This window comes from Balaenoptera borealis, assembly GCF_965194805.1.
Source record: "Balaenoptera borealis genome assembly, chromosome: 9".
In the NCBI taxonomy this organism is placed as follows: domain Eukaryota; kingdom Metazoa; phylum Chordata; class Mammalia; order Artiodactyla; family Balaenopteridae; genus Balaenoptera; species Balaenoptera borealis.
Window position 1 is genome coordinate 43,553,634 of NC_138873.1, and position 12,632 is coordinate 43,566,265.

Genomic DNA, 12,632 nt, shown 5'->3' on the forward strand with positions numbered 1-12,632 from the left:
CTCCTTGCCTGAGGGGTCCTGCCCCAGCAGCGGGGCTCCGCGGAGAGCCTCCGCCCGGGTCTCTCTCTCTCTCTCCAGTCACACTCCTACCTATTGCAGCAAGGACACCAAACCATGAACCAGCTCCTGCTTCTGGATGACAAGGTGCAGCTGGAGAAAACTCAGAGCACCTCACTGACAGGTCCTGAACCGCTGCAAGACAGTCCTGCACATCTGGCATTGATCCCTGGGCCTCTGGACCCCCCAGTTCTGTACCTTATATTACTCTCCTGGTGAACTTATCAAATCAGCCTTGCTCGGCAGTTGTCTCCTTCTGCAGAAAAGAGGTTCCTAAGGCCTAAGATCACATGTATCTTTTTGTAAATCCCTCACCAACTCAATGCTGTAACAATATGTAGAATGAATAGAAAACTTGGAAGTCTCAAGATTAATCTATGCATCGTACTTACTATATTAGATACTACAGGTAAACAAAAAAAGGTAGATGTCGCTGTCATGTTCAGTTATTTTACAGTCTGAGAGTACTCCTATTTTAAATGTTTAACTCTGAATTATTGTGGCAATAATGGACAGAGAGGGTACTGAAATGTGAAATCCACAGAGAACCCAAAACTAGTCTGGACAGAAGCATCTTCACAGCAACATTTTGTTTTTGTTTTAAGTAACAGGTTTTTCTTTCATATTCTTTGTCCACTCTCAGGCAGAGACTCTGTAAGCCCTGGTTTTCCACATAAAGATTCTGTTATAATCTGTGCTGAATATAACGCAGGCACCAATCATTTCGTACAGGAGAAAATGCAGACCCACTTGGGTCATGGGACCTTCTTCAGTTCACAGTTAGTGGCCAAGCAGGGGTAAGGACCCAGCTCTCCTAAGCGTTAAAGAAAGGTGCACACTGTTGCAATTTGTATTTAAATTTGTTAAGATTTTAGAGCCTCTCTTTGACTGATTTTTGCATTTTCTCTAATGTTCCTGCACAAAGTATTACACTTGAAGTTTGGCCCAGATAAGCCCAAATAATACTGCTGCAACCCTGATCGCCTAAACGCACTCCCACTGCCATGAAACATTAAAATATTTACTTTATTGTTGTTGAAAAAGAGAAGTTAAGGAAAGAAGGTTAGCTTTGTAGTTCATCCTGAGAAGAAAATGCTAGGTAAGGTTCTGCTTCTAAGATCTCTCTGCCTGGCTTTCCTCTATTATCAGCTGGAATATGTTTTTCCATTTCACCCAATTAAGCTAATTAAATACAACCACTAGAGAATTCTATAGGTAAATAAGCTTCCTCTTTGAAATCCCCCTAGGGAAAATGGGGTTCTAAGGCATTCACACATTAGGGTGAATGAATTCAATCAGATTCCAGGAACTGCCAGCCTTCCCAGAGGGCTGTAGAAGCAATCAGGAATAGTCTGAGGTAAACAAAGAAAAGCCTTCCCTGCAGATGGTTTGAGCCATCATCCTCTGTGTGAGGTCAATCGCTCTTCCTGATTCCATTCTGGTCTCCTCAGATCAAGGAAGTGACCTGACCCGGGATGAATCCCAGAAGAACCCTAGATATTTACTTTAGGGACCACTTCTTCCTCAGCTGCAATGCTTCCTTCTGTGTTTCTTCCTGAACGCCAAACAATCATGTGTGGGAACAGAAGTTCAATGACCGCATGTACAGTGCTTCCCCAACAGCGAAACAGCACAGATCAAAACAACTGCTCCCTGAAGATCTAGGAATGGAAACGAGTGGAAGAGACTGTATGAGCACACAGTTTACTCTTTTCTGTTCCGTACAAAAAGATGGTGCCAAACCACAGAGCCAGATGGGAAAAGGGGCCTTGATATAATTCTAGACTTTCTGACTACTTCCACCAAAACAGAAATTGGACAATTAGTTCAAATAACTATATGGAATGTGGAGCAAAACTTTTCCTAATTCATGAATGGTTTAGATTTCTGGACTCTTATTTTTGCGTCAAAGTTTAATATCAAATTATATAAAGTGACTTCATATGTATTAAGTCCAGTTGATGTAGCAGAATTGAGAACATTATGTCTACTTTTACTTAATAGTTTAAATAACTTTTCTTCAAAAGTAAAATAAAATCCAAGTAATACAAGTTAAACTTTTTACTATCCTATTTTTCTACAAAAGAAGCATTCAAATGTATTCAAACATAGGCAAGAGAGTCCAAAAACAGATTTAAAGCCAAAGGCCAGTTCTTTGTTCCTATTTGGAGACAGCAGCACCTAACAAATCTAGGCCACAGCTTGATACCTTCCTGAAACAGCACCTTATTATCAATAGAGCAAATAATAAAAAAACATAAGAAGAAATAGATCCTCCCAATGTTCACTGCAGCACTATTTACAACAGCCAAGAGATGGAAGCAACCTAAATGCCCATTGACAGAGGAATGGATAAAGATGTGGTACATATATACAGTGGAATATTACTCAGCCATAAAAAAGAATGAGATAATGCTATTTGCAGCAATATGGATGGACCTAGAGATTATCATACTAAGTGAAGTAAGTCAGAAAAAGACAAATATATGATATCACTCATATGTGGGATCTGATTTTAAAAAATGATACAAATGTTGAGATCTGATTTTTAAAAATGACACAAATGAACTTATTTACAAAACAGAAACAACCTTACAGATATCTGAAACAAACTTATGGTTACAAAGGGGAAACCTGGGGGGTAGGGATAATTCAGGAGCTTGGGATGAACATACACACACTACTATACATAAGATAGATAACCAACAAGGACCTACTGTATAACACAGGGAACTCTATTCTGTGATAACCTAAATGAGAAAAGTATCTAAAAAAGAATGACTATATGTATATGTATAACTGAATCACTTTTCTGTAGACCTGAAACTAACACAACATTGTAAATCAACTATACTCCAACAAAATTAAAAAAAAAAAAAAGAAACATCCTCAAAAGTCAAAGTCAAGCAGACATTTAAAGCTTACTGTGCATAAGCAATCACTCTTACTATAAATCAGGATATAAATATATAAATCAGTATATAAATTTTAATGTCCCAAAGAGTTTGAGGCAAGTACATAAGTGAAAAAAATGTAGGGCTTCCCTGGTGGCGCAGTGGTTAAGAATCCGCCTGCCAATGCAGGGGACACGGGTTCGATCCCTGGTCTGGGAAGATCCCACATGCCATGGAGCAACTAAGCCCATGCGCCACAACTACTGAGCCTGCGCTCTAGAGCCTGCAAGCCACAACTACTGAAGCCCGCATGCCTAGAGCCCATGCTCTGCAACAAGAAAAGCCACTGCAGTGAGAAGCCCGTGCACCGCAACGAAGAGTAGCCCCCGCTCACTGCAACTAGAGAAAGGCCACGCGCAGCAACAAAGACGCAATGCAACCAAAAATAAATAAATAAAATTAAATTTTAAAAAATGCATATACATATGTGTGTGCATATATGTAAGTATATATAATACGTGTATATATTATAAAATTGTATTTATGTAAATAGTACATATGTGTGTATACATACATGTGCATATATGTCAGCCGTATCTGCAGATTCTGCATCCCCAGATTCAACCAACCACAGAGTGAAAATGTTCAGAAAAAAAAAAAAAATTCCAGAAAATTCCAAGAAGTAAAATTGGAATTTGCCACATACTGGCACCTATTTACACAACATTTACATTGTATTTACAACTATTTACATAGCATTTATATTGTATTAGGTATAAATAATCTAGAGATGATTTAAAGTACATGGGAGGATGTGCATAGTTATATGTAAGGATTATGCCATTTTATATAAGGGACTTGAGCATCCGTGGATTTTGGTATCCACGGGGGTCCTGGAACCAATCCCCAAGGACACCAACTGTACAGTGGCTCCAGGAGCACTGTTCCCTCACTAGGCAGCCATCCATTCCAAAGCCAGTGTCCCTCTGGACCATTCCAAGCTGCCTGTTTATACTGGTGGACAGCTGGATCACAAGGCTGGCCTATTTTAGTTCAAACAGCTCTAGTTTTCCACTCTAGAAGCTGAGGAAACCTGAAAGCATTAAAAGCTGAGGTTGAAGTGTTTAAAGCAATTGACATACTTTTTTCTTAGGAAGCTAAAAGATCAGAGGATAACACAGAACAGAGAAGTTAACAATGTTAAAAAAAAAAAAAAAAAGCCATCTTTTTTTCACTTCCGAACTATTATTCATCCTTAAGAGACTGTCCCTAGGGATCCTCTAGGGAGTTCAGTGGTTCTGCTGGGTTTATTTCAGTCCCTTATCTCCCCTTCAGTATCTTTGGTGATATTGGTGATGATCAGTAATTTACAGAATCAGGAAAAACTAGAGAGGAATAAGCTTTATCCCCTCCCCCTGGAGCACCCGAGAATAGAATGCTCCTCTGTCTTGGGGCTTCAGATGTGTGCTATTCTAACTTACTTGTCAGTGAGCTTTTTTATTGCTGCATTTGTCTTCCACACTGACAGCATAAATGCTGCTCTAAGCAGTCACACACATTTTTCCCAGTTGACATGCCCTTGGTATCACATGCCCGCAGCCCTTTCCAGACTGTGAGCTGATGACTTGTGCCTGCGGGGTTACCTTCCACTAGGAACAAAAGGCAAAGTACTTACTGCCTTGAGAGCACACCATTGGCCAGAATCCCTTCGTATCGACTCACGCCTCTGCGCAGAAGCACACCAATCTGACCGCCCACTTCATCTGCAATTACTCCTGCGTGGATGGCAGCTTTGCATAGTAAAGAGGTCTGAAACACAGCAACATCCCACTTACAAATGGCTCAACAATACATCTGAAATATAGCGGGAGCTTTACATTTTGTTACAACTTGTGCTCAGGATCCCTATTTGACCCCTGACATGGCTAAATTATAATTCATTTAAATAAAAAGTAGAAGGGGGTGGAAAAATTATTGGCTAACTATCTCAGAATGACATCAGAGTCATTCTATTTATGCTGACGAACCTGGGAACCCTTCCACTAGGGAGGAAGGAAGGGAGGTAATTTACAGTATTCATGGCTCCTCAGTGAATAACGCCTCCTGGTGGTGTGGTCATCTCCCACACCGACTCTGAACTGGGCCCTGGCACTTGCTTTGTTCTGCTGCAGGTAACATGGCCTGGCAAACTGCCACATATGTCAGTGAGGCCACCTTAGACTCCCACCCCAGCTGACCTGCCACACGACTGCAGCTGCAGGCGCAATTCTAGGTAAAGGAAGCTTAAGAACCAACCAGCCCACACTGCCGACCCACAAACTCATCAGCAAAGAAAATGGCTGTCATTCTAAGCCACTAAGTTTTGGGGTGACTTGTTCAGCAAGAATAGATAACATTAGTTTCTTACATTCGCTTTACTAAATATACATACTGAGGATCATTTGAAAAGGTGAACCTTCCATACCATAGCTTCATTTTAATATTAGAGATTTAACAAGGCATCAAAACCAAAATGGTAGTGTCAGCCACAGAACACTGAATAAAACAGAAAACTTCATGAAGGTCTCAGTGATGACGAGCAACCCAGGGCCCAAGGCCTCCACCTCAATTCCTGAATCTCCCCTGAGAGGGTCAAACAGCTGGCACCTGCTCAGCCCTCCAAGGCTGCTGGCTGGTGTGACAAACCCAGCAGGGGTACCTGGCTGGCTCTGATTAGCAGGGGACCCCGTGGTTGAAAGTGCGACTGCAGGAAGAAGTGGAACTGCTCCACGGGGTGCCCAGGCCCGTACGTCCCCTCGAGCACAGACCCGTGGGGCAGGGTGATTAGGTATTTAGCCCAGGACTGAGGGGCCGAGAGGATCTTTTCCTAAATAAATTTTAGCAATGCCTTGCTTCTCTGCAATGGCTAGCTAGTGCCGAAAAGAGAAAAGCAGCTCATGAAATTGTGTTTCAATAACTGAACTTGGGGGTTTCTCTTTGTGTTAATGACAACACTGTTTACCTTACTGCAGTGGAAAGTTTTCCTTAGATTTAGGTTACAGTATTAGGACGACCAGTGAGACCAACTGTATTTTGCAACTAATGTGGTTGCAATAAAGTTGAGAACTTTTGTGATCTTTAACATAGAGAGCTCATACTTCCCAAACTAGATTAGATTTGGCAAAGGGAGTCAGTTTTGCAATGACTGCTATCATAGTGAAAAAAGGGGGAGGATTTCATGACAGAGAAGAAATAGGAGAATGCTGAAACTGATGCAGATACTACCCTTCTTGATTTGTGGGGAAAAAAAGAAGAATTAGAAGAGAAAGATAGTACTCTTTAAAGAGGCAGCTTGCATTTTCATTTTTTCTGAATTTTCTTAAAAAGGTTTCTTATTACTGTTTTAGACTCTTAGGGTACAAAATAGAGGAGCTGGCTGTAAAAGTCCTGGATTTAAATTCAGCAATTTAGCTCATCATCCTGACTCTGCCTCTAACTCTACCAGGTGTGCTTAAGTCACCTCCCTGCTCTGGACCTGGCTTCCCAGTTCATCTTCACAATGAAAAGGCTGGGCTGGGTGATGTCTAGAATCACCTTGTGATTCTAAAGGGCACCCTGTATACCTCTTATAGGGTCCATGCAGGCCTGCCTCCCTCTCTCAGCCCCAAATGAAAAACAAAGTGGTCGGCTGGGCAGCTGTTCCCTTGTCCCTAGGATCACCTGGCTTCCTTGGAATTCAGTCTGGGGATGGGATGGTCTTCAGCCCAGCATCCCTGCCCTGTGTGTAGAGCTCTCACTGGACTTGGCATGTACCAGGGCCTCCATGGTAACAAGAGGACAGATTCACAGGCCAACAAGCAACACGACCTATCAGCTTCATTGCCCAACAGATATTCTCATTTCCCACAGTCCCCAGCATTGAGGGAACCCAGTGGTATGTGCCCCTTTTATGGAGTTTATTTCATTGCATTACTGAATGTTAAATTACACGTATTTATTTAATATTTTTTCATAATATTAAATGCAGGCCATAGGATACATCCCCAGGAGAATAACCACCAGATCTGGCTATCATATTATTATAATAAAATTATCAGCCCTTTCCTGAGTTATTTCCTTAAAAAAATCACTCGCTCACCCACTAACTTAAATAAAATTGATGTTTTCTAAAGTTGGGGCTTTTTTGGTATCAATTTTTAAAATTCACATTCACTGAACCTGCTTTTTAAACATTTCCTTTTGAACAGTAGATTTATACTTTATTTTCTAGCTATTTTGAGGTCTAAACCTCACCGAAATGTAAATATAGGAAAGCCTATGTTAATTAGTGATTGCCTTAAACAAACAAAATTATTTAAATGTAATTCTTCGGGAAGGGAATGCAATGGACAGGTGAGGAGTACACATGCAAGACTCATGAACTTGAAGGTTGATGGAACTAAACATCCCTGAAGTTCACTGAGCCACAAAAGATGGCCAAGCAGATCAGCATGAGAAGACAACTGTCAAAGCAGTTATCAAATCATCCCAGAAATAGAGTATTTTCTTAAGTCTTCCTTTAGGAAAAATCAATTTGTACGAAAAAGTATTGACAAAGTATTAAAATAAAATGTAATATAAACGTTTTAGGGGGAAGGCGCCTCTGCTAACCTGATAGTCGTGTTGCTGAATTGCCTGGGTCCACCTCTCCGTTCAACCAGTAAGTCTCTCCATGACCTCCTCCAGCTGGATTTTAGCTTGGACAAACCACTCTCCCTGCCCCACTGTTGGTCCACCACGTGAAAGAATGATTACTGTGTGGCTGGCAGGGCCCTGGTGCTCCGGCCGCGTGTCAAGCCTGAGCCTCTGACGTGGGAGAGCCAAGTTCAGGACATTGGTCCACCAGAGACCTCCCTGCCCCTTGTAATATCAAATGGCAAAAGCTGTCCCAGAGATCTCCATCTCAACGCTAAGACCCAGCTCGACTCAAGGACCAGCAAGCTACAGTGCTGGACACCCTATGCCAAACAACTAGCAAGACAGGAATACAACCCCACCCATTAGCAGAGAGGCTGCCTAAAATCAAAATAAGGTCACAGACACCCGAAAACACACCACTGGACACGGTCCTGCCCACCAGAAAGATGACATCCAGCCTCATCCACCAGAACACAGGCACCAGTCCCCTCCACCAGGAAGCCTACAAAACACACTGTACCAACCTAACCCACTGGGGGCAGACACCAAAAACAACGGGAACTACAAACCTGCAGCCTGCAAAAAGGAGACCCCACACACAGTAAGGTAAGCAAAATGAGAGGACAGAGAAGTACCCAGCAGATGAAGGAGCAAGGTAAAAACCCACTAGACCAAACAAATGAAGAGGAAATAGGCAGTCTACCTGAAAAAGAATTCAGAGTAATGATAGTAAAGATGATCCAAAATCTTGGAAATAGAATGGAGAAAATACAAGAAACGTTTAACAAGGATCTAGAGGAACTAAAGAGCAAACAAACAATGATGAACAACACAATAAATGAAATTTAAAATTCTCTAGAAGGAATCAATAGCAGAATAACTGAGGCAGAAGAACGGATAAGTGACCTGGAAGATTAAACAGTGGAAATAACTACTGCAGAGCAGAATAGAGAAAAAAGAATGAAAAGAATTGAGGACAGTCTCAGAGACCTCTGGGACAACATTAAACGCAACAACATTCAAAATATAGGGGTCCCAGAAGAAGATGAGAAAAAGAAAGGGACTGAGAAATATTTGAAGAGATTATAGTTGAAAACTTCCCTAATATGGGAAAGGAAATAGTCAATCAAGTCCAGGAAGAACAGAGAGTCCCATACAGGATAAATTCAAAGAGAAACACACCAAGACACATATTTATCAAACTATCAAACATTAAATACAAAGAAAAAATATTAAAAGCAGCGAGGGAAAAGCAACAAATAACATACAAGGGAATCCCCATGAGGTTAACAGCTGATCTTTCAGCAGAAACTCTGCAAGCCAGAAGGGAGTGGCAAGACATATTTATAGTGATGAAAGGGAAAAACCTACAACCAAGAATACTCTACCCAGCAAGGATCTCATTCAGATTCGACGGAGAAATTAAAACCTTTACAAACAAGCAAAAGTTAAAAGAATTCAGCACCACCAAACCAGCTTTACAACAAATGCTAAAGGAACTTCTCTAGACAGGAAACACAAGAGAAGGAAAAGACCTACAATAACAAACCCAAAACAATTAAGAAAATGGTAATAGGAACATACATATCGATAATTACCTTAAATGGAAATGGATTAAATGCTCCAACCAAAAGACATAGACTGGCTGAATGGATACAAAAACAAGACCCGTATATATGCTGTCTACAAGAGACCCACTTCAGACCTAGGGACACATACAGACTGAAAGTGAGGGGATGGAAAAAGATATTCCATGCAAATGGAAATGAAAAGAAAGCTGGAGCAACAATTCTCATATCAGACAAAACAGACTTTAAAATAAAGACTATTGCAAGAGACAAAGAACGACACTACATAATGATCAAGGGATCAATCCAAGAAGATATAACAATTGTAAATATTTATGCACCCAACATAGGAGCACCTCAATACATGAGGCAAAGAGCCATAAAAGGGGAAATTAACAGTAACACAATAATAGTAGGGGAATTGAACCCCCCACTTTCATCAATGGACAGATCATCCAAAATGAAAATAAATAAGGAAACACAAGCTTTAAATGATACATTAAAGAAGATGGACTTAATTGATATTTATAGGACATTCCATCCAAAAACAACAGAATACACTTTCTTCTCAAGTGCTCATGTAACATTCTCCAGGATAGATCATATCTTGGGTCACAAATCAAGCCTTGGTAAATTTAAGAAAATTGAAATCGTATCAAGTATCTTTTCCAACCACAACACTATGAGACTAGATATCAATTACAGGAAAAAATCTGTAAGAAATACAAACACATGGAGGCTGAACAATATGCTACTAAATAACCAAGAGATCACTGAAGAAATCAAAGAGGAAATAAAAAAATACCTAGAAACAAATGACAATGTAAACATGATGGCCCAAAACCTATGGGATGCAGCAAAAGCAGTTCTAAGGGGGAAGTTTATAGCAATACAATCCTACCTCAAGAAACAAGAAAAATCTCAAATAAACAACCTAACCTTACACCTAAAGCAATTAGAGAAAGAATAACAAAAAAACCCAAAGTTATCAAAAGGAAAGAAATCATAAAGATCAGATCAGAAATAAATGAAAAAGAAATGAAGGAAACAATAGCAAAGATCAATAAAACTAAAAGCTGGTTCATTGAGAAGATAAACAAAATTGATAAACCATTAGCCAGACTCATCACGAAAAAAGGGAGAAGACTCAAATCAATAGAATTAGAAATGAAAGAGGAGAAGTTACAACAGACACTGCAGAAATACAAGGGCTCATGAGAGATTACTACAAGCAACTATATGCCAATAAAATGGACAATCTGGAAGAAATGGACAAATTCTTAGAAAAGCACAACCTTCCAAGGCTGAACCAGGAAGAAATAGAAAATATGAACAGACCAATCACAAGCACTGAAATTGAAACTGTGATTAAAAATCTTCCAACAAACAAAACCCCAGGACCAGATGGCTTCACAGGCGAATTCTATGAAACATTTAGAGAAGAGCTAACACCTGTCCTTCTCAAACTCTTCCAAAATATAGCAGAGGGAGGGACACTCCCAAACTCATTCTACAAAGCCACCATCACCCTGATACCAAAACCAGACAAAGATGTCACAAACAAACAAAACTACAGGCCAATATCACTGATAAACATAGATGCAAAAATGCTCAACAAAATACTAGCAAACAGAATCCAACAGCACATTAAAAGGATCATACACCATGATAAGTGGGATTTATCCCAGGATTGCAAGGATTCTTCAATATACACAAATCAGTCAATGTGATACACCATATTAACAAATAGAAGGAGAAAAACCATATGATCATCTCAATAGATGCAGAAAAAGCTTTTGACAAAATCCAACACCCATTTATGATAAAAACCCTCCAGAAAGTAGGCATAGAGGGGAACTTACCTCAACATAATAAAGGCCATATATGAGAAACTCACAGCCAACACTGTTCTCAATGGTGAAAAACTGAAACCATTTCCACTAAGATCAGGAACAAGACAAGGTTGACCACTCTCACCACTATGATTCAACATAGTTTTGGAAGTTTTAGCCACAGCAATCAGAGGAGAAAAAGAAATAAAGGGAATCCAAGTTGGAAAAGAAGAAATAAAGCTGTCACTGTTTGCAGATGACATGATACTATACATAGAGAATCCTAAAGATGCTACCAAAAAACTACTAGAGCTAATCAATGAATTTGGTAAAGTAGCAGGATACAAAATTAATGCACAGAAATCTCTTGCATTCCTATACACTAATGATGAAAAATCTGAAAGACAAATTAAGGAAACACTCCCATTTACCAATGCAAGAAAAAGAATAAAATACCTAGGAATAAACCTACCTAAGGAGACAAAAGACCTGTATGCAGAAAACCATAAGACACTGATGAAAGAAATTAAAGATGATACAAACAGATGGAGAGATATACCATGTTCTTGGATTGGAAGAAGCAACATTGTGAAAATGATTATACTACCCAAAGCAATCTAAGGACTCAATGCAATCCCTATCAAACTACCACTGGCATTTTTCCCAGAAGTAGAACAAAAAATTTCACAATTTGTATGGAAATGGAAAAGACCCCGAATAGCCAAATCAATCTTGAGAAAGAAAAATGGAGCTGGAGGAATCAGGCTTCCTGACTTCAGACTATACTACAAAGCTACAGTAATCAAGACAGTATGGTACTGGCACAAAAACAGAAATATACATCAATGGAACAGGATAGAAAGCACAGAGATAAATCCACGCACCTATGGTCACCTTATCTTTGATAAAAGAGGGAAGAATACATAATGGGGAAAAGACAGCCTCTTCAATAAGTGGTGCTGGGAAAACTGGACAGAGACATGTAAAAGAATGAAATTAGAACACACCCTAACACCATACACAAAAATAAACTCAAAATGGATTAAAGACCTAAATGTAAGGCCAGACACTATAAAACTCTTAGAGGAAAACATAGGAAGAACACTATGACATAAATCACAGCAATATCCTTTTTGACCCACCTCCTAGAGAAATGGAAATAAAAACAAAAATAAACAAATGGGACCTAAGGAAACTTCAAAGCTTTTGCACAACAAAGGGAACCATAAACAAGACGAAAAGACAACCCTCAGAATGGGAGAAAATATTTGTAAACAAAGCAACTGACAAAGGATTAATCTCTAAAATATAGAAACAGCTCATGCAGCTCAATATCAAATAAACAAACAACCCAATCCAAAAATGGGCAGAAGACCTAAATAGACATTTCTCCAAAGAAGATATACAGATTGCTAACAAACACATGAAAGGATGCTTAACATCACTAATCATTAGAGAAATGCAAATCAAAACTACAATGAGATATCATCTCACACCAGTCAGAATGGCCATCATCAAAAAATCTACAAACAATAAATGCTGGAGAGGGTGTGGAGAAAAGGGAACCCTCTTGCATTGTTGGTGGGAATGTAAATTGATACAGCCACTATGGAGAACAGTATGGA

General features: G+C 39.7%; 1 protein-coding gene across 3 annotated transcripts in view; it reads right to left on the bottom strand.

The window, feature by feature from the left end:
• The window catches only part of DCBLD1 (discoidin, CUB and LCCL domain containing 1), a 70,321-nt gene that overhangs the window by 11,944 nt on the left and 45,745 nt on the right, over positions 1-12,632 (bottom strand). For all 3 annotated transcript variants that reach the window (XM_082406164.1, XM_082406163.1, XM_082406165.1), the window contains exon 6: positions 4,627-4,760. In XM_082406164.1, the coding sequence (XP_082262290.1) occupies positions 4,627-4,760 (134 nt within the window). The remainder of the gene's footprint in view (positions 1-4,626; positions 4,761-12,632) is intronic.